Consider the following 25,983-nt stretch of genomic DNA (forward strand, 5'->3'; position numbering starts at 1 on the left):
TTCATCCGTATTCATTTTTGCCACCACTGCACCGCTACGTAGGATCATACAAAAGACTGTGGCTCGCCTTAACGCCTCAACTCCGCGTCAGTGGGTTCCGAGGACCAGCAGAAAGACCACTCACCTTCCTACAGGAATTGCATGCCCTGTCGTCCCCGAGACACCCGCGTCTGTTGATCTTGCGTCTCTCCCTCCGGTCGAATTTAGGCGCAGTCTCCGTCCCTTGCCGCCCGTAGCTCTCGCTGCTTTCCGTTGTCGCTCTCGATGTGAGGCAGGGCGAACGCGAAAGCACACCGCTAGTCCGTCAGCGGCTGATGTGCCTCTTGTGGTTTAATGGCACCGCTGGCTCAATCCGTTGTCCGTCGAGCCGGAACTCTGCGGCTGCTGTAGCGCTAGTCCGTCAGCGCTAATGTGTCGGTCCGTTGACACACCCAGAGCCGGTTGTTCCGCACGTCGACCGCTGCGCTGGGAGTCGATGGCTCCTGCGTCGTCAGTCGCTCAGCGCTGATCTGTTTTTCCCTTGAACCTTGAAGCGTTCAGTACCGCTGGCTCGGTCCGTTGGCCGCAGTGCTGGACGCCTCTTGTTGCTGCGTCGCTAGTAGTTCAGCAGTCCACGTGCCGGTCCGTCGGCACGGCAAGCACAGCTGGCTCGGTCCATTGGCCACTATGCTGTGATAATTCTTCAGCTGCTGTCCTCTTTCCGGCGGAGACGTTTCTCAGGCACGGTCCGTCGGCCCGATCGTCTTCGTCCTCGAAATGCCTGATGTTCGCCGAAGTCTGACAGGAAACGGCGATCCTGTCGCAGGCTGCGCCAGTAAAACAATTATGTTGTGTGTTCTAGTCCTTGTTGTTTTGTTTGTTCTTTCTTCTTCTTCACTCGTTGTTGCTTGTAGTTTCTTCTTTCTTCTTAGTAGGTCCTGTTTCCCTGCTTCGCCCAATGAACCTCTCGATTCCGCCGGATTAACTGAGAACACTTATTTAATTAACACTTGACTGCAATAAAAAGGTACAGTACAGTTATAATGATGACAGCAGCATAGAAAAGAATAACTGAGCTGGGCCGCCCCTGGGCTTAGGACAGTCCGTCGTCCTAAGCGAGCATGCGGGAGGAAGTCCGTCTCCTACCCAGCTCCGACCTCAACTGCCGCCCGCTCAGAGCTCGCGGCCGTGGCTGGGCTTCTACAAAAACATGTATTCGTTCAGCGCTCTCATATTACCAAGGACGCTTTCCCCCGGTTTCGGGGAATCCATGTACCGCGGATGGGGCTGGGGCGCCGGCGCGTCTGGGCCTTGGTCCGCAAGGTTAGGATACCCATCCCCGCAGAGAAGCGCAAATTTACGACCAGTGGCTGCGACATACGGCAAAGAAAAACAACGCAAACCCAGGCACCTAACAGATGTGTGGGGTGTGGTCTGTCGAAGGCGTCCGGAGCCCCGCACATGCGCGAAGCGGCGCCGTCTACGGGGACACACGACGCCTTACATGTCAGTGCTAGAACGAGACCCAACTAAACCAGTTGCACACTCAATGCTCACTCCACGCAAAGTGCGAGTCCACCCGCGGAAACAAACATCTCAAATGCGGGTGATGAACGCGCGGTCCGTCCAGGGGGCCGCTCCGCACGACAAACAACAGACAAACAAAAGGTCCGCCCCCGAAGGCACGCGGCACCCCGCCGACGCGGCTCGGGGTACCGCTGTACGAAACAGAACTCGAAACAGCATACAAAAGACAAAAGTTTCCTCCCCGCCCGGGACGCCCGGCATCCCGGCGAAGCGGCTCGGGGCGTAACTGTATAAAAAAAAACACAAGGAAAAGAAACGCGTACAAGCGGGTGCAAGCGACGACCTTACACTTGCTCACATAAAGGTACAGACGTGAAAAGGCTGGCTATTTATGCTTTAAAATGTGCCCTAGGCAGCGGGCGTATGCACTAGGAAGTGCCCCGTCAGTGCGATTAAGAGTGTGGTCGGTTGTCTGATTGATTAATGATTCCAGTTATAGGCGGCTTTTGAGATTCTTTTCGGTTTTTAAAAATGCGCGCATTGCTCCAATCTATGTCATGCTGCCTGCTTTCGGAATGTTCGGCGAGTGCATTTGACGAAGCTTTCTTGTTTTCAACATCATACTGGTGTTGTTTCAATCTTTTAACAAAGTTTCCACTTTCACCCACATACACATGGTGACAGTCTCTACACGGTATACTGTACACTACGCCCGGAAAATTTTCCTTTGGCAGGCAGTCTTTAACGTTCACGAGAGTTTGCCGCAACTTCTTCGCCGGCACATGTGACACCTCGACGTCGTAAGAACGCAGGATGCGCGCTAAGGTTTCGCTGATCCCGGGCACATATGGCACAGGTGCACGTTTTTTGGCGGCTGGGCCACGGTCAGATCGCGGGGGTCGCAACAGTTTGCGTTCCACAGCGTTGACGAAAGGCAACGGGTAGCCACATTCGGAGAGGTCCTTGCGAACTCTTAGACGGTCGGCTTTGGCGTCCTCTGGCTCTGTGCAGATGCGGTCTGCTCGACGAAAAAGCGAGGCAACCACTGATCTCTTGTGAGAGGCTGGGTGAAGGGAGTTAAAGTGAAGATAGCGGCCAGTATGAGTGCTCTTTCTGTACACTTTGAATGAGAGTGCGGTTTGGCTTCGTTTCACTAAGACGTCCAAAAATGGAAGCTGTCCCTTCTCTTCTTGTTCGACTGTGAACTGGATGGCTCCTTCAATGCTGTTAAGATGCGCTGTGAAATCAAGTAAAGCATCCTTCTTGATAATAGAAAAACAGTCATCGACGTACCGCACAAAAATCTTTGGTTGTGGGCTGAATGAATCTAGTGCGCGGCTTTCCAGCCATTCCATTGTTAGGTTTGCAGCGGTAACAGAAACTGAAGCGCCCATGGCTGTGCCGTGAACTTGTTTGTAAAACACATGGTCGAAAGTAAAATAAGTGTTACTCAGGCAGAAATGCAGGTGTCGCCTGAGATCCGGTACATCGATTGGCGACCTGCCAGGCAAAGTGGCATCAGATTCCAGGGCTGCCGCGCAAACCTCGACTGCTAAGTCAATTGGAACGCTCGTGAAGAGCGACTTGACATCAAAAGAGACCATCATGTCACAGTCGTCAAGACGCACGTTTCGAACTTTTTCTATAAAGTCAGCAGAATGACGCACATTGGTGGGGGTTCTTCCGACGAGCGGAGCAAGTATGCGATGCAGGAAGCCGGAGAGCTTGTAGAGGGGTGAACGGGTGAAATCTACGGTAGGCCTCATTGGAACATCGGTTTTGTGTATCTTAGGAAGGCCATACAACGCCGGAGCTGAGCCATTGTGACATAGTAGCGCGAAATAGAGGGACTTGTGCTGGGGTGGCACCACTCGAAAGACGTCCGATAGAAGCTTTTGCAACTGTGTCTGTATCTTTGCCGTTGGGTCCTTCTTGAGACGCACGTAAGTGCTCTGGTCATTCAGCAGGGCCAGCATTTTGCTCTTGTAGTCGACCTTGTCGAGAAGAACAGTGGAATTTCCTTTGTCAGCTGGTAGAATGACCAAATCGGCATTAGCCAGGAGTTGCTTGATTGCGTTGCGCTGAGCTGAAGAGAGTGTCGAGGAGGCCTGAAGCGGACGCAGCCTTGAAAGAGCGCCGATCGCGCGAGTACGTGCTTCTTCGCGGCGGAATGGTTCCACCTTGCTGATTGCATTCTCCACCGCGCATACAATTTTTCTTTTGTCTGGCGCCGGCGCCACATTGAAGTTGAGGCCCAAGTTGAGTACGGACATTTCAGCCGGATTAGGCTTATACGAGGACAGGTTGTGAACTGTTGACAAAGTGACGTTGCTGCATGCAGGCCTATCCTGATGTGCAAGCCTGTTGAGTTTGTTTTCGTGAGACTGTTCTGCTCTGGCTGCAGTTGATTTGGCCTAAAAATTGGCGTGTAGCTGCACGCTTGGGAAAACTGCTGAGTACTGGTGCTCTAGCTGGCGTCGTGCAAAGAAAGCTTCGTTTTCTAGTTTCCTAATCGTTTGCTTGCAATCTAAAATTCTTGCCTGTAGTAGAAGTCGTTCAGCCTTGGCGACACACTGTAGCCGAAACTTGTTGCAACGGGCCTGCTGAGGCGGAGGGACCGAGGAATGAGACCTTGCATGTCATGTTGAAGTTCAAGTGACCTTTGAATGATGCCACTCGAGTAGTCACGGAAGTAAATCGACGGATTTCGGTGATTGCTCTTTGGCCATACGACCGGCGTAAGTTGATGAAGTCCAGGGTTGGACGGAAACCCGTCTGGTCGGGGGTGTACATGAAGAAGAAGGCAGAACACCGACCAAAATAACAATGAACACTTTAAACGACGTTTCGGCGCCTGAGAAGTTGGAAAAACTAGTCAAGTTGACTAATCCTTTTCTAAAGCCTAAAGAACCATGCGGTATCAAGCACCGGGATCCTTTTGTAGCATGTGTTTCTGGTGTGGTCTATGACATTCCTCTATCGTGTGGCTCCAGGTACATCGGTCAAACTGGCCGATGTCTGAACGAAAGATTACTGGAACACAGGAGGAAGGTAGGCAATTATAGAGACGGTAATCTTTCTGAACATTGTCATGATTGTGCTGTAAAGAATAAGAAACCATGTAAACCTGTCTTCGGCTCATGCAAGATTGTGGCCAAACATAGTTGTCAGGATGTGAGAGAGATAATAGAGGCAGATTTGATTAGAAAAGCCGGTCCATCCTGCGTCAGCGCACCATCTGTCACGCTGAGTAAAAAGGAAATAATGTGTTTGGGAGCAGCCACGTGATGTCGGCAGGGCTATCAGTTTGACGTCATGCAGCAAGGTGTATAAAATTGTGCTTGTGTATCAATAAACCTTCAGTTGAAAGTAAGCGCTCGTGTTGTCCAATTCTCTTCTCTGTCCGTGTTTTTTAGCGCTTGTACGTGTCTAGTATCTTGTACTCCGGACAAAGATATTCGTTTATGTAGATGGGATTTGTGCCTTCAAAGCCAAAATGTGATGTAGTTAGCCTTTTCTTGTTTGCTGCATGGAGCACCTTGTTTTGAGAAGAGCTCCTGGTGAACCTGACGATAACGTTGGTTTCCCTTTTTCTTTTGTGGTGACCCTGTGTACAACATCAATTTAGTAAGTTTCAATTGTAGTTCGTAGTTGCTCGCCAAGAAGTTGGAGTGTCCTCAAGACATTCCGAGGAGTTTTGAGGCAGTCTTTTAATTTCAATGTTGTTTAGTCTACTGTACTGTTTAATTTCAATAAGGTCTGCTCTAGTGTCAGCTAATTCATTCTTCAGTTCTTCCGTTCCTTTTTTCAGGGCATCGTGATCCTTCCGCAGATCCTTTAGATCTGCGCAGTGTTCGGCAAGGCTAGTTTGAATGGCATGAAATTTGTCACTCATAAACTGAATGGATGTTTTAACTTCTGTAACATCATCTCCCAGCTTTGCAACCTTAGCCGTAAGCTCATTTAAGATCTTAGCAACGCAATGCTTGCATGCAATGCTTGCATAAAAGTGTCCCACATACTGGTCACACTTTAATCGCGTTCTCTGGTGGATAACGTAATCCTCTCAGTTTTATGCTAAATGAGGGCGCACGTGTCTGCTTTCGGCTGAGTCGTGAACAGTGCTACCATACATGGTCACACCCCACCTTAGTGTTCAACCTGCCTTTTAATGCTGCTCTAGTTGCTGAATGTTGCAATCTGTTTCCATTGCGGATGTTTGGGAAGCTGGTTGTGTCGACAGTGCGTGCTGCCGCAGCAGTGAGGATAAGAAAAATTCTGTTGTTGGCCTTAAATACTATATTTATCTTCAGAACATGTTTTCGTGTATCTGGACATGCAAAGAACGCTTTCTCATACAGCATTGAGAATGGGCAAATATACTAAAAAGTTAGTTGCGGACCCTGAACGCAGAATGTAGTATCATAATGTGTTGTAATGGTGGCTGTGCCAAGAATGACTTTTGATTCACAACTCCAAGAGCCACTCATAGAGGTGACAGAAATGGAGAGAGCCAAAGTGCATATAGTAGACGGCAGCGGAGGATGAATGGGGGTGAGGGTGTCGCCTCCCTCCAGAAGACAAATTTTACATAAAATAACCATTCTGAACGCCTTTTTCTCAACGAAAAAAGTTCAAGAAGTACATTTTAAAATGTGACCACCCCCTTCCATAAATACACCCATTGTATGATGGCAACATAGCATGTTTCACATCCACGGATCTACAATTGTGCATAATTTGTTTATATCAAGATACCCATAAATATAGTTCAGTAGCGCGGGTTTTTGGGCTTGTTGGTACATAGTTCCAATACACTGTAGCGCAGCACAAGACGAGGACACAAGAGACGAGAGACGAACACCACGAGCGTTCGTGGTGTTCGTGGTGTTTTACCATCCCCTATTACATAAAGGAAAGGAAAATGATAGGTGTGACGTTAAGAGATCGGAAGAGGGCGGAGTGGGTGAGGGAACAAACGCGGGTTAATGACATCCTAGTTGAAATCAAGAGGAAGAAGTGGGCTTGGGCAGGGCATGTAATGCGAAGGGAAGATAACCGCTGGTCCTTAAGGGTAACGGAGTGGATTCCAAGAGAAAGCAAACGTAGCAGGGGACGGCAGAAAGTTAGGTGGGCGGATGAGATTAAGAAGTTTGCGGGGATACAGTGGCGGCAACTAGCAAAGGACAGGGTTAATTGGAGAGACATGGGAGAGGCCTTTGCCCTGCAGTGGGTGTAGTCAGGCTGATGATGATGATGATTACATAAAGATGGTAAAAATTCGAACATGAAGCAAGTACATGAAGCAAGTATCAAAATGTGGCGGAAAAACAAAACGTCAAATGATCAAAAAGAAAAAAAACAGATATAAACAATGTAATAAACAGAACGAAAAAACTAAACTCAAACACATTACGGTGAGCAGAACGGAACTAGAAGAAAAATATATATCGCTTTGAGTTTTTAAAAGTTCATGAAATGATGTCGCATTCGTTTCAGTTGCGATTGTAGAAGGCAGCCGGTTTCAATCAATAATCGTTTTGGTATGAATGAGTTGGCAAAACTTGAAGTGTGGCATGTGATGCGTTTGATCTTGAAAGGATGGTCACGGCGTGGAAACACTGCTGAGGGTAAGTGAAAGAAATCGTCGTGAAGCAACAGATGATGGTAAATTTTGTGGAAAAGAGTTAAGCAAGCCTGTTTGCGACGATGGGAAAGGCTGTCAAGTCCAGCACGAGCTTTTTAACGCCGTGACGCTAGTAAAACGTGAGTAATCAGAATAATCTAAAAGAGCAGCACGGTTTTGCAGGGATTCTATGTTATCTTTCATGTAGGCTTGATGTGGGTCCCATATGGCGCAAGCGTACTCAATTTTAGGTCGAATTAATTTAATATCAGCAAGTTTACGCACATGCGCCGGAGAATGTGAAAGGTTACGTTCTAAAAGGCCAAGAGAATGTTTAGCAACTGCTAGATTCAAGTTAATACCATAGTTCCAGGTTAAGTCTGATTGAGGGTAAACTCCTAGTTGCCTCAACGGTTATGTCATTAAGAGAGTAGGTGGTTGGGATGCGATAAGAATTTCTAGTAAAGGAGACGAGCTTTGTCTTAGAGCGATATAGTGTCATAAGCCACAACTGGCACCAAGTGTTAATAGATTCGAGGTCAGTTTGTAAAGATTGTGTAAAGCAGAAAGTTGGGCTAATTGGTAACGATCCAACAAAAAACGGTGCACAGAAAAACACGGAAACACAAGGAAACTTATTATTAGCTCTTTTCAGCCGCCCACTGAACCAGGGCGCACTTTGTCTGCACTTAATTGTGATAACCGGTATGTATTTTGTAATGAGGTTAATTAGAGCAGTTTTAAGCACTATCCACAGCTGTTCGATGGAACGGAATGAAGATTCAGCCAAGAACCGCTCAGAAAAAGAGGTTAACTCATGATTCATTTGGTCAAAATTAGCTCTGCTATAACACATGATCAGCTTGGTGGTAGTTTTTGTTTCGATAGTTCTGCAATTGATGCAGCCAGTAATAATGTCATGGTCAGAAAGACCACTAAGGTGAAATATTTTGGAACAAACATCGGGATTCTTGGTTGGAATCAAGTCGAGAATGTGTGCAGTGTTACCTGAGGAGCACGTGGGCTTTGTAGTGAGCTGAGTGAGGTGAAAATCAAGTCTGTGGGAAAGCGTGCGCATCCTTGTCCCTTGGAGAAACAGATAGTGTTTCCCAATTGATACCTGGGAAATTAAATTCACCAAACATAATTAGGACAGAATTTGGAAAACGCGTACGCACATCGGTCAGTAAGCTACAAAATTCATCTGCAAAGCCGTCATACAGGTCGGGTGGACGATACAACATCCCGGCAATAATGTTTGCAGCAGTACATTTCAAGGAGACGAATACACACTCGAGAAAAGTAGAAGCAACAATTGGTATAGAAATCAGCTCTTCCTTAATCGCGATAACCACACCACGCATTTGGCAGCAGCGGCAGCGCAGTACGGACGCAACTGAGCTTTGCTCTCAATTTTGCAGAACGTACTCCTGTGCAAGGAACCCTTCCGCCTCAACTGGAGAAAATCTGGACTGTCATTCTCTGGACCGCAACTGTTGTGCCAATCCGCTCCTGTCTCAACCAGTCACAAGTGAAGGCCACATCCAAATTGGGAGCGACATCACCTACTTACAAGCGACGCCACCGCCAACTGACAATCTACGAGGGGCGTAGCCCGTCATTTGGCAGCAGCGGCAGGGCAGTACGGACGCAACTGAGCTTTGCTCTCAATTTTGCAGATTGGTGGCTTTCTTTTCCTTTAAGTACCTTGCTCTCTGCCGCTGCTGCCACAAGTTGTCCTTATGTTAAACAGTCTCTGTTGTAGACAGCCATGTCCCAGTTGAATTGTTGTGCGTGCAGACGAGAATTTGACGAGGATGACATTGAACTTGGATGCTGTGAGGGAAAATTTCTCTTTCATTTAGATAAATGCTCCGGTGTAACGGAAGAAACATACAAAGCGATAAAAAGCTAAAGAAGGCATGGAAATGGAAATGTTAGACTTGCAAAGTTGATAAGGTAAAAATACGACCTCAGAGTTAGCTGCTGAAGGGCAAAAAATTGAAAAAACCATAGCGGAACAACTAATCTCACTGGAAACAAAAATGGATGCAATCCTAGCATTGCCTAGAAAAGTAGAAGGTTTGGAAAGTTCAGTGCAGATGCTGTCAGATAAATTCGACGAATTCCAGACAAGGCTACTTACTCAAGAAAATCTGACAAAAGATTTGACGAAAAGAGTGAATGAACTCGAGAAAGAGTGCCTAGACTTGACTCAAATCAAACAAGACCTAGATAATCTCGATTTCCGCAGCCGTCGCCTAAACCTTGAAGTACATGGCATCCCCGCTAGCGAAAACGAAGACCTTTTCAAGAAAGTGCACGGAAAAGCACTGAGTGCCGCCGGTGACCCGAAACGACATCACAAATGCACACAGACTACGTCCGGTTTCAGTCCCAAGAAATTCGCGATAATTGACAGTCAAACAGGAAGGAGTTGACTGACGTAACTGATAACACGTATATCTGCGAGAACATGACCGGGCACTCCCGCAACCTCCTTACCACAGCAAAGGAATGGCAGCCGTTTCAGGCTAGAAGTTTGTATAGCATGTCAACGGTACAGTCCTAGTAAGGCGCGCTAGGGGTGAAAGCGCGATTGTTATCCGCGAGAAGAAAGACGTTCAGCGCCTCACATGATGTAATAGCTGGATGCAGTGCAAGCAATCCTTGGCTATTCTGAGTTGAAATGTTGCTTAGAGTTTCTGATTTTTTGCAAGTTGTTCCGCAGTTAAATAAGAACTGTAAACTGTCAGCGTTTCAGCTAAATGCGAGAAGTTTACGTAACAAGTTTGATGAAATTCAGATACTCCTGTCTGCCATGAATGATTCTTTCGATTTCATTTTTTTTACCGAAACATGGTTCTCATCCGAGGAGGAATATCTGCCACTTGATGGATGCGACTGTGCCTTAGCATCTCGTTCAGAAAAACGGAGCGCAGGTGTGTGTATATATGCCCGCTCTGATTTGCAGTGTAAGATAGTTTCTGAATTTAATTTAATAGATGATAGTCATGAATGTATAGCCATAGAGTGCTCAGATATATTGTTTTCTGTTGTATACATACCACCATATGCTGGTTTCAAAGATTTTTTATCCTTTACAGAAAGGTTGTTAGAAAAAGGTTCTCAACTAAAGTTTCAAACTGTTATGGTTGGTGATTTCAACATGAATGTAACCGCTGACAACCCAATGTACAAAATTTTCAAAGAAAATTTAGACGCATATATGTGCTGCAATGTAATCAGTGTACCAACAAGAGTAACACTGACCACGGAAACGACACTTGAATTCTGTATCACGAGTCTTGATTTTTAGGATGTCAGAGCGGGTGCTTTAAAATCAGAACGGGTGCTTTAAAATCAGATATAAGTGAAAATTTCGCATTATTTTCTTTTCTGCCTGGGAATCCACCAACTCGATCAAATTAAGAGCTCTTGCAAAGAATATACTCTGAGCGGAACGAGGAATATTTTGGACATCTTGTGTCAAATTTTGATTGGAATGATATTTAGTAGGAACTGAATCCAATAAGTCTCACAGTGTGTTCATATCATCATTTATATGATGATGTGAACACATTGTAAGCTTAAAAAAGCGCAGGATATTGCGGAAACCGTGGATAACCATGGAACTATACGAGAGGATGAAATCTCGTGACAACCTCTTCCAAAGATTTTTAAACACAAGAGATGCAAATGTTCCCCGTGATTATAAAAAGCACGCAATAAACTTAATAAGGACATGAAAAAAGCTAAATCTGAATACTATATAAACAAAGTCCTTAGTACTGCCAGCAATTCCAGACTTATGTGGGCGACATTTAGAGAATTCGTAAATAATAAAGCAAACACCAAGAAGATTAATTTTCATAAGCCTGGTGCCTCTGAAAAAGAGATCTCACACTTGTTCAACAAACATTTTCTCACAGTAGGTTCCTCTTCTGATGTCCCTCTTGCCATACCCTGTGAACATTATATTGCTAATAACTGCTCTTCGACTGTTTTCTTGGCCCCAACCAACCAATATGAAGTGCAGGGAGCAATTATGTCCATGAAAGATAACTCAGCTTCTGGCCGCGACGACATAAAGCCAGAATCATTAAATGCAGTGAGTGGTATTGTAGCAGTCCCATTAGCCCACATTTGTAACCTTATCATGACAACAGGCGAGTTTCCAAGCAAAGTGAAGTTAGCAAGAGTCAGAGCCATTCATAAAGGAGGATCTTTTGATGATTTAAATAATTACAGGCCTATATCAATCCTATTTGTCTTCTCTAAGATAGCAGAACACATCATTAACACTAGGATAACCAGTTGTCTACGTACACAACATACTAACGAAGGAGCAGTACGGGTTCTGCAAAAATAGGTCGGTGGAAACAGCCCTTCTTGGAATTAAAGAAGAAATTCTTGATAACATAATAAGAAACTGTTCACACTAGGTATCTTTTTAGACTTCCGGAAGGCGTTTGACTGCGTACAGCATGAACTTCTTTTAAGTAAACTCCCGTATTACGGCATCCTAAGTGTAGCACTTGCTCTAATAAAGAGGTATTTAACTTCCAGATCGCAATTCACAATAATAAAGTCGAATCGGAGATGGAAACTATTCAATATGGGGTACCCCAGGGGTCTATTATTGGACCTGTATTATTTCTACTCTACATTAATGATATTGTTAATATTCAAGGGCACAAAAAATGGTTTTGTACGCAGATGATACAAACGCCTTTTTCTCAGGGAATAACATAAATGAAATATGCGCGGAAGCTAATAGGTGGCTTAGAAATTTAAATATATAATTAAACTCAAATAGGATGCAACTGAATACGACAAAAACAAAATATTTATTGTTTAGGTCGAAAGGACCAACAAAATTTCCACCCTTACCACTAGAATTTCAGGGAGTATCTATTCAACACACATCAACGATCCGATTCTTAGGAATCGTGTTCCATGAAAACCTGTCATGGTCAGCTCATGTCGACGCCTTAAGAGCAGATATAGGCAGAGCAGTTGGCTTAGTGAATAAAATAAGATCATTTCTCCCGTCTGGGGCTAAACGTATGCACTTGTCCACTCGCGTCTCATTTATTGTTCTCTGGTGTGGTCGACGACAAATGTGAAATACCTATTATCATTACAAAAACGAGCTATGCGGGCCATTGGAAACGTGCCCTACACGGAAGGCACTGCCCCATATTTTACCAGATATAGCATCCTTCAGGTAAAACAACTGTTTAAACAAAAACTATCTCTGGAAGCGCTACGCCAATACCGTGCAGATATACCGAATTTTCAAGAAAACTATCAAGCTATACAGTCCCCGTATGAAATAATAGAGAGAGAAATAGTTAGGGCCAGATCACGTACAAACTATGGCTTACAGAGGTTATCGTCGCAAATACCACAACTCTTCAACAAGTACCCTGACATATTAAACTTATTAAGTTCTGTAGTGTCTCCTGCTCAATTCAAAAAGGAAGTTAAAGCATTTTTATCTGAGCAGCTGCTGCATGGGTTAAACTCCTCAGCCAACTCTTGGTGCTATTAATCTGTACTATGTTGTACTACCATCGTGCACTATAGGTCATATTCCATTACTTATGTACACTGGATTGCATTTCACATCATCAATATTTGTTTGGTGAAACATTTTTGTTTTGTTTTTTATTTTTGTTTACTGATAAACTTAATGCAGTACGAACCAAATTGTTTTTGTATTACTACAGTTTAAATAAGTTATTTTCCTTTTCTTTCTACAGAGAGATTAGAGTGTAATCTAAGACGGTGTGTATTTTTCTGTATGTATAATCATATGTACAATGTATAATCATGTGTACACTTGTGCTGCCTGTGCTGTCAGGTGGGCATAGCCTAGTCAGGCCCCATCCGGGCCTTTTGCTATAGCCTCCTGAGCCATTTTTTAGCAAAATAGCAAAATGTGTCAGATAAAAAAGAAAGAGGGAAAGAAAGAAAGAGAGAAAGAAAGAGAGAAAGAAAGAGAGAAAGAAAGAAAGAAAGAAAGAAAGAAGGAAAGAAAGAAAGAAAGAAAGAAAGAAAGAAAGAAAGAAAGAAAGAAAGAAAGAAAGAAAGAAAGAAAGAAAGAAAGAAAGAAAGAAAGAAAGAAAGAAAGAAAGAAAGAAAGAAAGAAAGATCTCTCCTCTTCTGTTCTTTCTTGAAAGAATGTCGTACGCCAGACGATGTACCAACTGTATCACGACGATGTATCAAGACGATGTACAAACTAACCCGTCAAAAAGTTCTACTCAGCGCCTCTGTTCTTTCTGTCGCACCGAAAAAATTTAAAACGTGATTCGCATGAAAGGATGTCATCATCTGAGTTATAATCGGTTGGCCACGTTTCTGTTAATGCTATTAACGAGGTTCCAGAGGATTCGATAAACGAGGAGAAGGCATCACTTTTCGCTGTAACGCTTCTGAGATTAGTATAAATAAACAAATGTTATCTAAACACTTCTGTCCCGACAAGATTGGCCGTGCACGATCGGAAGCACCAGATTATTTGAATGTTGTCAACCGGTAGAATGCTTAGTTAGACACACAGCCCGGTTGCCAGTAGTGTCCCAGAGATGAACGTCGTCGTTTACGTGAAGTTTATTAAAATACAAACGAATCCGATCCCCCTCCTTCTTTATCGTGTTAAAAAACTGTCACAGTTTACGGCGTTTATCACGAACAGCCCCATAGTAGTCGCGTGATATGCTAAAATTGGTGTCCTTTAGTTTGTAGCCAAGACTAATGACGGATTCTACTTCTTTCTCATAAAATTTGGCAATAATGGGACGCTTCTTGTCAGTCAAAAGACGCCCTAAGCGGTGAGCTCTCGCAACGGATGCGACAGTAATGCCAAGTTTATCTTAATTCCAATACACTGTAGCACAGCAAAGCACGAGGACACAAGAGACTATCGAGAGACGAACACCACGAGCGCTTGTGTCCTCGTCTTTTGCTGCGCTAGAGTGTATTGAAATTATGTACCAACAAGCCCAGAAAGCCACGTTGCTGAATATGTTATTTTCATTTTTCATTTTTCATTTATTTCATCCTTAAAGGCCCAAGGGCATCTGTGCAAAATTCTCTTACATACCGCTCCGAGTCTTCCCAAGGCTCAGATTGATCAGAATCATCGATGCCAAAATCAACACGTTCGACCGCCTTGAGCGATTTTCCAGATCATCAACTTTGTCCTCAATTTTCTTTACAGATATCAGCATTCGAAAGAGCTTGACTGGAGGGTAGAGATTCAATTTTGCATTCCAGGTCATTAACTCTTTCAGTTACCCGTTCCAGGTCGTTTCTAAGGGTGACGTGCGGGTTGAAGACTTTATCGATTCAAGAAGGTTTGAGTTGCTCGCCTCAAGATGCTGAACGGCTAAAGCTACAGCGTCAAGCTTGCCTTCTTGAGCCTTAGTCATAGGTCATGGGTTTATCTCCATTTCACCGCTAAGAGCCAAAAGGCGACAAATGTACGATGCAGCAGCACGAATATACTTCGCATAATCCACTACACCAGGGGGCCACGACACCCCAAAGAGGCAAACATTACTTTCACGATAACACTTAGTTTTCGTGAGTACGGATGCATAGCAGCAGTGTCGTGGCCAACGGGGCAATCAGGAATGACGCCCTTTTCAAGCAGCCGGATAAATGACGTGGCCCCAGGGTGCTCGACGGACTGCGAAGGGCCTTCCAGAGCTAGCGGAAAAGGGTAATGCTGCCAATCCGTGGAGAGGCAGTAGGTGTCAAGCGGCTCTTTAAAGTAGGCTGCAGTGCCGCTCTCCCAGACGTTCATTTTCGGCCCATCCAGTCAATAGGGCCGACTCGGTAGCTGGTCCAGGATAAGCAGCAGCAGCACGTGTACAATCGGCATTCGTGAGTACGGATGCATAGCAGCAGTGTCGTGACCAAGTCCAGCGTTGTGGTGTGTGCCTTCTTTCTTCTTGTCTTGCGTCTATTTTCGCTGGTTCCCTTTATATGCAATATGAACCAACTAGCCCAGCAGTTTGCACTCGTTCTATGTCTTCTTCTTGCTTGATGACAATAACTTCAGAGTTATTGGATTGCTTAGCATATATCCTGCCATTTCGGCACCAGACGTACTTCCAGCCACTGGCTTTCTTGCTCGCAACAGCTATTCCAAGAAGTCGCTTAAGAAAGGGGTATAGGTGTTCATTCACGAACACTGGTGTGCTCAAGGTTCGCTCAAAGTCAGAGTTATCGAGTCGCAGCTTTTTTGCCTTTTCAAGCAGTGCATCCCTCTTCTGGCGCCTGTGAAACTATACAACAATGTTGCTAGACTTGATGGCAAGCACCTGGCACTTGATGGCAAGCTTCTATGTCACAAGGAGTAACGTCGGTGCCAGTAAGACAGCCAAGTTTGCACACAATTTCTACTACTTTTTCATTAGGTGAGTCATCGAGTCCTTTAGACCTTAAAAAGAATAGAAAACTGAGCTAGTTGGTTCATACTTCTGGGTGTGTACAGCAGGAACAACAAAACTCGGACGCACGTTCTGTGTGTTTTTTTCTGCGTTCGCGTTTTGTTGTTCCTGCTGCATCCACCCAGGAGTCCCTTATTTCAATGTTCCTGGTTCGAAAATATTGCTCAGAGCTGAGCAAACGAGACCCGGCGTCAACGAGGCGCTTCCGGATGGCGGCGTCGCGCTCAACTCGAAGGGCACTCACCGCGTCGTAGCTTTGCTTCTTTTCTTCAGAAAATGAATTCATGCGCTCCATACTTCGATTCGCCTCGGTAACATCTGTTCTCAGCGACCGCATCTCGGCACGTAGGTCCCGCTCGACAGCTTCTCGTGTATTCTTAATTTCAAAGCGCAGCTCGTCCCTCAGATCGGCAATTTTTTTGTTTATGTTGGGAGTAATGGTAAATCACAGGAAAAAGAGAACCGAAAAAAACCCTCTTCCAGCAGCAGTGACGAGAAATGGGGAAAAAAATGGGAAAATGGCAAAAGCCTTCAGAAAAACAACAACCCAACCTAGAAGATACGAAGGCACGATGTAAGCTTCTATGTACAATGCCGTCACTGCGGCCAAGAAACCTGCTGTGTCTGCAGCGAGTCCTTTTTAAGGGGTTGGCGGCTAAGGTGGCACGTGCAGTCAGTGATGCGTAGAATTCAGTGCGCATAGTCGACGCTGATAGTTTGTTATGCATTCACGAGGCAGCCACGACCACAATCGGAGACCGCAAGCGTCGCATACCAGGCCATTCTTCAAAGTAGATTCCGTCGATGATGTACAAAGAGCTTGGAAGATGCGAAGGTACGATGTAAGCTTGTATTCACAATGCCATCACTGCTGCCAAGAAAAAGGAGGAGGGGTCTTCCATCGCTGACAGTCTAGGCAGGTTTTCACATAAAGTGCGACATCGGCAGACAATCGGGGCCAGTAATGCGGCGGAGGGTGAGAGAAAACCCGAGTGTCCTGCTGTCGGCTCGTCGTGTGAGCCAGAATAAATTCTTCGCGCAGACTTGCAGGTACAACAACGAAGTAGGCTGTTTTGTTGGCTGAGAAATTCTTCAAGAGGACATCGTTCTGTAAAACGAACGAAGACAACCCTCGCTTGAACGAGGCGGGGGTGAAGAAACCTTGCCTTCCAAGTACTCGATGACGCGTTTTAGGTCAGGGTCCAAGCGTTGCTGCTGTGCAAAAGAGCTGGAACTGATGGGTCCCAGGAAGGCGTCCTCATCGTCGTCCGGCGGCGGTGCATCTACAGGGGCTCGTGACAGGCAGTCGGCGTCAGACTGCTTGCGTCCGGACTTGTAAACGACGGTGACGTCAAACTCCTGGAGCCGCAGGCTCCATCGAGCGATGCGGCCAGAGGGGTCCTTCAAACTGGCAAGCCAACACAGTGCGCGGTGATCGGTGACCAGTTTGAACGGTCGTTCGTGCAGGTAGGGGCGGAATTTCGACGTAGCCCAGATGTTGGCAAGGCACTCCTTCACAGTTCACTTCACTTCACTTTATTACCTTAAAAACCCGCAGTTAGGGGGTGTTACATAAGGGGAGGGTACAGATAGAATCAAACATTATGTACAAAGATGTTATTCGTTAAATATGGCAGTTATACAATTCAAAAATGAGGATGGACAGGTGGTTGCAGAGACGTCGTGTGGAAGGCCGTTCCAGTCTTTGGCTCAGCGAGGAAAAAATGATGCAGCAAACGTTGTGGTGTGAGTCTGTGGACGGAAAACATGCAGGGGATGACCAAGGCGGAGTTAAATGCGTGCTGGAGGGCTAATTTAGGATGGAACACACAATGAGCTGTAAAAAAACTTATGAAATAAACACATACTGGCGATACGACGACGACAGGCAAGGTTTGTTCGGCTCAACTCCGCTTTTAAAGATAATATGCTGATATCATATGAATAACATGAATGAATGAATCTAGTGGCTCGGGTCTGTAGCGATTCTAGTGATGTTAACCAATAGATTTGGTTAGGGCTCGAAATGGGGGATGCATATTCTAGTTTTGTTCGAACGAGGGACTTGTAGGCAAGAAGCTTAACGTTTGGCGGTGCATGGCGCAAATGATGTTTCAGGAAACCAAGGGTTTTGTTAGCTGATGACAGAATGTTAGTGACATGCGCATTCCAGGTTAGATCTTGGCTTAGGGTCACACCCAAGTATTTATAGCTATTTGTCAATTCTACTGCGACGCCAGAGATTGCGTAAGGGAACAAAAGGGGCTTGCGTTTGCGGTGAAATGACACGTGTTTGCATTTATTGGGGTTAAGCTTCATGAGCCACTGGCTGCACCAGTCAGGTTAGGTCGTTGTCGAATAATTAGACTCGGCCTTGGACAGGGAAGGGCGAGCGTATGCGCTTACCTTCTCCAGTCAGTCAGTTTTTTGAATCAGGACAGAGCCTAGGCCCACGCTACTTGCGTCGGTATAAATTTCAGTTTTGGGCGTTTTCATCAAAGTGCGCGAGGATCGCAAATTCTTGAAAAATCATCGATAATACGCGCACAGTCCGAGTAATCTACACAGAGCTTTCTTATCGGCCGGTGGTGGAAACATTGCGATAGCAGCTGTTTTCTGCGGGTCGGCGCGTACTCATCTTTGCTAACGATGTGGCCCAGAAACAGCATCTCTTCATAGGCAAAGTGGCACTCCTCTACTTTCAAGGTTAGGCCTGACGACTTGACTGCGTCTAGTACTCCTCGAAGCCTTTTTAGGTGCTCTTCAAAGTTCGAGGCGAAGACAATGACATCATCTAAATATACCAGACAAATCTGCCACTTCAGGCCTGCCAGCACTGCATACATTACTCGCTGAAACGTCGCTGGTGCGGTACATAGACCAATTGGCATCACCATGAGCTCGAAGAGGCCATCCAGAGGGACGAATGCGGCCTTCTCCCGATTTTGTTCATCGACCTCGATTTGCCAGTAGCTGCTTTTGAAGTCCATCGATGAAAAATACTTGGCATTGCAAAGCCGATCCAGTGTGTCATCGATGCGGGGAAGGGGGTAGACGTCCTTCTTTGTTACCTTGTTCAAGCGGCGGTAATCAACGCTGAATCGAAGTGCGCCGTCTTTCTTCCTGATTAGAACAGCCGCCGCTGTCTCACGTCGAAAAGCCGGACTTCGGCTGTGTCATTGGGGCTGAGGACTGCGTGCTGTAGCGGCGCAGGTTAAGGCTGAAGCTTCAGCTGGAGGCAACGATGACGGGGAGCCAAGCGTATGCTACACTTCTTCGCGGATAATTTCCTCAAGGGTCACAACTTGAGGCTTGTTGACAGATGGTAACAGGCGACGCAGCGCTTCCCGTGCAAATTCGCGGATGACATACCACAGGTTGCCTCCAAATCCTCCGCCATCCGAGAGGGTTGTTGACGTCATTTGGAGCTGTAGAGGGAAGTGGCGGGTCCGTGCGTCCAAGGTTTTCTCAATAGTCGCTGCTTCGCTGGTGAATTCAACGACGCTCTTCGGTGGATTACGGGTGAGACCAACGAAAAGTGTCTCTTTACCGCCACACACCAGAAGCGCCACGTTCTATTCCGTCATGTCAGGATCGACGTGTCGAAAAACGCACTTCATGCCTTCTACGCATGCTGTCACCGTCTAGTTTGTTATTTACGTCATTGTCCCAGGCTTCCTACCATTTAGGCATCAAATTACTGTGTATTAATTCCATGCAGTTTCTACGGGTTTGTTCACTTTCACGATTTCACGACTGCGAGCTTGTACAACACTGAAGTCGGCTCTTTCATTACCATCCATTCCAACTTGGCTGGGCACGCAGAATAATTTTATTGTATGTCTCTGTGTCGAGACTTTTTCTGTGTTGTCTATTATATTTCCAACTAAGGTTTGGTTTGATTTGGTTTATGGGGTTTAATGCCCCAAAGCGACTGAGGCTATGGAGACGCCGTAGAGAAGGGCTCTGGAAATTTCGACCACCTGGGGTTCTTTAACGTGCACTGGCATCGCACAGTACACGGGCCTCTAGAATTTCGCCTCCATAGAAATTCAACCGCCGCGGCCGGGATCGAACCCGCGTCTTTCGGGTCGGCAGTCGAGCACCATAACCACTGAGCCACCGCGGCGGCTCAACCAACTAAGGGTTAGACTACATTTTTCGACAGTAATGCCGTGAGTACGCTAAGTTAATGAGTGTAGATTATCCTGTTTTGAATTCTGTTGTTTATTATTCTGTGTACTGCTACATATTTTACGAATTGGAAAAACAACGCAATGAAAGACGACACAAGAAGGACAAAGCACCAGACTGGTGTTTTGTCCTTCTCTTGTGTCGTCTTTCATTGCGCTGTTTTTCCAATTCGTAAAACATGTACCAACCAGCCCGTATTTGCCCTCTTCTGAAACAGCTACATAAACTGCATAACATTAAGCAGTAAAAGTGGATGCAAAGTGAGGCAGCCGGTTAGGTTGCGGTTAGGCAGTTAGGCAGTTAGGCTAGTTAGGCAGCTATGCTTTGCCAGTCTTTGAACGGGGAGTGGAAAACGCACACCAGTGAACTCTCAGTGGTGGAAGGTGTGTTGTTGAAAGGTACCAAAGTTGTCATTCCTTCCGAGCTTCGAAAGGAAATGCTTTGTCGGTTGCATCGAGGGCCTCTGGGCATAGCGAAATGCACATCACGAGCACGCAGCCTCATGTACTGGCCCAGGATGGCAGCTGAAATAAGAGAAATGGCTGAGCGGTGTCCGACTTGTCAGATACATGCTTACAAACAGCCTGCTGAACCTCTGCTGTTACGGGATACGCCCAGTCGCCCCTGGTACAGGGTGGGAGCTGACTTGTGCGAGCATGCTGGGAAGCATTACCTTGTGGTGTACGATGCCTACTCTAACTATCCGGAGGTGGAGGAGTTGAACGGCACAACTACTGAGGTCATAAACAAACTATCTCGGATATTTGCACGTTATGGCATCCCCCACGAGGCCTGCACTGATGGAGGTCCCCAATATTTGACTTTGAACACACATCATTTTCAGCCCTTATTATCCGAAATCGAATGGACTCGCGGAGAAAGGCGTACAAATAATCAAGAGGCTACTCAAGAAAGCAGGATCATCAAAGGAGGAGTTTTGGCTTGGCCTCCTCAACTATCGTGCGTCTCCGCTGGAAGACGGTGTCTTACCATCTAAGTATATCATGGGTCGCGACCGCAGAACGCCGCTCCCGAACCCCTGCTCGGATTCAGCCCAGCAGCTCTCAAAACCTCGAAAACATAAGCAGGATACGAACAAAGGACAGCAGCTTCCGCCATTACAGCCTGGAGACAGCGTTCGGATTAGGTCTGGAAGCAAGTGGGGCACAAAAGCTATAGTTTTAGATCTTGTGGCCCCCCGATCATACGGAGTAATAACAGAGGATGGAAGCGAATTTAGAAGGAACCGTCAAGACTTGCGAAAAACGAGAGAGGTTTGCAACCCAACATCACAACAGCTTTATCCTACAGGACGCAACGCTGGAGACGTGGAAAGTCGCCCAGTGTTGCAGAGAGCGACAAGACCCCAACAGGCCCTCATTCGTGTTGACACTCCGTTATCGAATGCAAGATCAACAGCAGCAGCAAGGGAGCAGTGTACACCACCTAGACTACTAAGACCGCCTACAGCATCCTCGCCAGCAGCAGGAGAAAGGGGTTCCGCAGAGTTTGTTCCTCTCACACCCCCTAGGCCAGCTGGAGTGTTGGGTGCAACCGAACCAAGCGTGTCGCCCACGCAACAAACACGGGAGCAGCCAGCGGTGCAACCTCGAGGGGGAGCAGCAGTGACTGCTACAGAACACACTACATCCTCTGGACCGACTAGAGCGGTTGGTGCAGAACTAAGACGGTCCTCAAGACTCAGAAGGCCTCCCCGCCGGTTGGCCTACCAGAATTAAGGCGCCCCGTCCTGCATATCACCCGCTCCCTATTGTGAAGGACTTACTCTATAGTCACCGTCTCAATGTTAAGGAAAAGAGGATGTATTGGTGACCGCTAAAACTGTACGGTGCACGCCAGCCAGTCTGGCAACGTGCTCGGGCACTTCCGGTGAGCGGGCAATAAACGTCAGTTGTTTCATGGCTACCGCACGTGTCGGTCTCTTGTATACAATGTCGACGCCATTTCGCTCGCCTAACCTTACTTCACAAACTGTATCATCATCCCACCCTCCACAACGACTTCTTTTTGCCACACCCTGCAGTCTTTCCTCGCCGCGACCACGATAACAAAATAAAACGTCTCACATGGCGTTCATTGCTCTACGCGAAATCATTCATTCCTCGCACTATAATAGATTGGAATAACTTGCCATCACACATAGCTACTGAGGTTAACCTACAATCGTTTCAGCATTTGTTAAAGGAAACCATGGACTAACAAATTTGGTATTTTTGTTGTATTGTGTGCATTTAGTGAGTATTTTATTCTGCGTTGTTTCTTGTGTTATTTGTGTACGTTACTAACTTTAATTCATTATTACGTGTATTTTGTTTCAAGTGCATGTGCCATATTGTTATGCTTGTATCCCCCCCCCCCCCCTATGTAATACCGTCGCACGAGGGCCCTTAGGGGTATTGTAAATAAATAAATACAAGGCCACGAAATACCCAAAGTGGCCGAATACAAATACCTCGGGATATGGCTAAACGAAGGGCAGATATACACGGAAAAGCATGAACAGGCTCTTAGGGCAAAAGGACGAAGAGACGCCGGGATAATGAAACATGGGGCATTATGGGGGTACAACAAATATGAAGTACTAAGAGGTATTTGGAAAGGAATAATGGTGCCGGTACTTACTTTCGGCAATGCGGTTCTGTGCTTAAGGGCAGAAGTTCAGTCGAGATTAGACGTAAATCAGAGAGCTGTTGGAATATTACCAATATTACCACTAGGTGCTCACGGCAAAACCACAAACGAGGCAGTACAAGGGGATATGGGCTGGGCATCGTTCAGAGCACGGGAAGCTAAGAGTAAAATACTATATGAAGAACGCCTCAGGAAAATGGACGATAACAGGTGGGCAGCTAAGGTATTTAAACATTTATACAGAAAGAGCGTTCACTCATAGTGGCGAAAAAGAACTAGAAAACTAACCAGTAAGTATGCCGGTCATGAGGACGGAGAAAGAAAGAACATTAAACGACAGATTAAAAACGCGGAATTTAAAAATTGGATGAATTCAATGAAAAAGAAACATAGTGTAGAACTATATCGATACTGGAAAAGGCAGATCAAGAAAGAATTTTTCTATGATAACTCAAGAGGCAGTGCTCTACTTTTTGAAACTAAGTCAGGGTGTCTTAGAAGGCGCAGCTACAAAAAGAAATTTAACGAAGAAGATGACACATGTGCAGTGTGTGGTAGATCTGTGGAAACAATTGAACACCTCATAATCAAATGTGATGGTATCCATCCGGATGTCGATGCAGGCACAGTCACTCTTTCTGAGGCCCTAGGGTTTAAAGATAACAATGGTCATGTAAATAAATCTGCAGTGGAAGTTAGCAAAAAGCGATTGGAGGATTGGCGTTTGAAAAGCAGAGATGTGGCATAAGGTTAGAATTGTAGGAAACCGTAGGTGAAGATGATGGCGAATCTTAATGAGAATGGTCACACAGCAAAAAAGAATAATAAAGAAAAGCTGAGCATGGTGGCAATCGCCTCCACCCCGTTTCAAAGGGGGCGCTCCTATCCATCCATCCATCCGTCCATCCGTCCATCCATCCGTCCGTCCGTCCGTCCGTCCGTCCGTCCGTCCGTCCGTCCGTCCGTCCGTCCGTCCGTCCGTCCGTCCGTCCATCCATCCATCCGTCCATCCATCCATCCGTCCATCCATCCATCCATCCGTCCGTCCGTCCGTCCGTCCGTCCGTCCGTCCGTCCGTCCGTCCGTCCGTCCATCCGTCCGTCCGTCCATCCGTCCGTCCGTCCGTCCATCGGTTTCCGCAATAAAATTCAGTTGGAAGTGCAGCATATGTCCTGTCGTACCTGTGTCTATTTTGTCCTCGTTTTTTCGTGCTGCTACGTATTCAAGATGGATCCATACGAACTGGCCCAAACTTCGGTGTTTTTGCCGTTAATTCGTCTTTTTGCCGTGGACAATACATAATGTGGGTAAAGTGAGAACATCTTGCATTAAACAAATTTTTGCATTTTTATGTTATATATCGATGCCACAGAAAAAAGTAAACACCATAACAAGGTTGATTAAAATCCATCTACGTTCTAAATTTTTTTTTTGGCCTGAGCCTGTTTGAACCCGTTTCAACCGGTTCAGTACGATCCGAACGGGAACGGAATGTTGCTCTGGAGCCGAACCCGGAACTGAACCCAAGCCTGAACCGAACGCGAAAAAATTCCGGTTCGACACCCTGGTTCTTATGTTAGCATAAATCCTTCAAATCCTTCAGAAGGCTTCAATTTGGAACTGCTAATATCAAAGAAGATATAGAAGAACTTCAGTTTGGGCTAGATAGTGCATAGTACTCCAGAAAGCAAACAGTAGCGCCTACAATGACCAACACAGCGGAAGAACGACGCAGGACAAGCGCGACCCTGCGCTCTATGGTATGGAACTTTGTGACTGTGAAAAATGAACCTTCATGTCACTGTGCCATATAATTCTTTAGGCTGCCTATATACAAAGCGTTATCCACCGGAAGGAAAAAATATTATTCCATGAATATTTTTGTGTGCGAAGCTTGCATATTATTCTGTATTTGTTTATTTACGTTACCGCTCAGGGCATGTGGCATTACAGAGGAGGAATGGTAAATATAAAAAACAGAGAAAAGGATACAGTTGATTACATAAATGTTAAACAACACCTGAATATACAACGTTAGCTAGTGCTACGCGGAACTGCTCGTAATTTTCAATGCCAGCAACGTCTGTGGGAAGGTGGTTCCAGTCCGACGAGGTTCGCGGCAGGAATGACTGCGAGAAGCATTCCGTGTTGCATGACACAATTCCGACTTTGCAATCATGATCAATGCGGCAGGATACAGAAATTGGCCGGGGGATGAGGTGATCACGAAGAGCGGGATGATGGTACAACTTGTGGAACAGGGTGATCCGAAACACTTTTCTACGCGATGTCAGCGATGAGAGGCAGATATTAGACTTCATAGCATTTCATAGTAGTAGTATATTTTTCCAGTAAGGGTAAAGATGTTGCTCTACAACGCGTTAGTACTAACTCATATCCAATACTGCAGATTTGTTTGGGGAACAACAGGGGTAACAAATCTTCATAGATTGCATTTGCTGCCGAAAAAAGCCGTCCGGTTCATAGCAAATGTGCCGTTCCTTTTCCCCACAAGAAATATCTTTATAAAGTATGATACCCTTCCAATCTTCGCATTATATTTTACAGGCTTCTATTATGCTATAAATACTCTTCACAACAACGTGATAACCCCTTCACTGTACTTGGACAACTGAGAGAAAATAACAGCTGCCGTAACACTAGACACAAAGAAACTTGGATCACTCCAACACCAAGAACTTACTCTATGAACCAGTCCTTAAGTTACAACCTTCCTTTCTTGCGAAACAAACTAAGCCATGGCAATTTTGATATTACCAGAAATTCAAAAGACAATATCCGTGATTACTGCCGTGGCAGCTTCAGTCTGTGAAAGAAGCAGACATGAATTTCCTTGTTCATTGTTTTTGACATCTATCCTGTATGTTCTAGTTACTTATAAACATTTGTTTTGAGTACTTGTGTGTATTGCGATTTTTTTTTGGCATGTGCGTTCGCACTTAGCGTAAGTGTGGGTCCGTATCGCCTATTCATGGCATTAGGAATTGATGTGAATGATGTGACCCTCGCCTTCCTTCTGCACTGCCACTATCTCAAGGAGTCGTGACCTTCATTCAAGCTGTTACCACAGCTTTTAGTCTCGGCTCCTGCTTTGTAAGAAAGTAAAATAAACTTGAACTTGAACTTATACTCGCTGTGCTGTTGTAGTTAACAAGGATTAAACGCACAGAGTATTTTTGCACCAGCTGAAGTTAATTAACTTGTCATGAGCAGGGTGCCATAGACGTGTTGCATACTCGAGTTCGGATTGTATTAGTGTTTGATAAAGCAATTGTTTCAAATTAGACTTAACGTTAAAAAAGTTGCGACGTAAGTAGCCAATTCATGTGATTAGCAGTTTCAATATGTTCTCGGTATGAAGAGGCCAGTTAAGATAAGAAGTAATGTGAACGCCGAGGCATTTAAATGACGAGGCTGATTCTAACGAAATGTTATCGATGTAGTAGTGAGGTGAAACAGAAGTTTTTCCGTGCTGCATTTACCATTCTTTGCACCAGTTGTATATTGTGTTGAGGT

At 45.7% G+C, this 25,983-nt stretch overlaps 2 protein-coding genes across 2 annotated transcripts in view; both read right to left on the reverse strand.

Annotated features, from left to right (window-relative positions):
* LOC149325623 (innexin shaking-B-like) overlaps window positions 1-25,983 on the reverse strand; it is a 438,384-nt gene that overhangs the window by 202,496 nt on the left and 209,905 nt on the right. The window lies entirely within an intron of this gene.
* Window positions 1,959-4,130, reverse strand: LOC149325624 (uncharacterized). Its single transcript, XM_089564352.1, has one exon. It carries the CDS (start codon window positions 3,777-3,779, stop codon window positions 1,959-1,961), a length of 1,821 nt encoding a protein of 606 aa, XP_089420478.1. The 5' UTR covers window positions 3,780-4,130.

The sequence above is a fragment of the Amblyomma mixtum genome, chromosome 10 (genome assembly GCF_055824585.1).
Source record: "Amblyomma mixtum isolate Tamu chromosome 10, ASM5582458v1, whole genome shotgun sequence".
NCBI classification, from domain to species: domain Eukaryota; kingdom Metazoa; phylum Arthropoda; class Arachnida; order Ixodida; family Ixodidae; genus Amblyomma; species Amblyomma mixtum.

Excerpts from the sequence above, each read along its gene's own strand:
- LOC149325624 (XM_089564352.1), bottom strand. The coding sequence starts at position 3,779 with ATGTCCGTACTCAACTTGGGCCTCAACTTCAATGTGGCGCCGGCGCCA.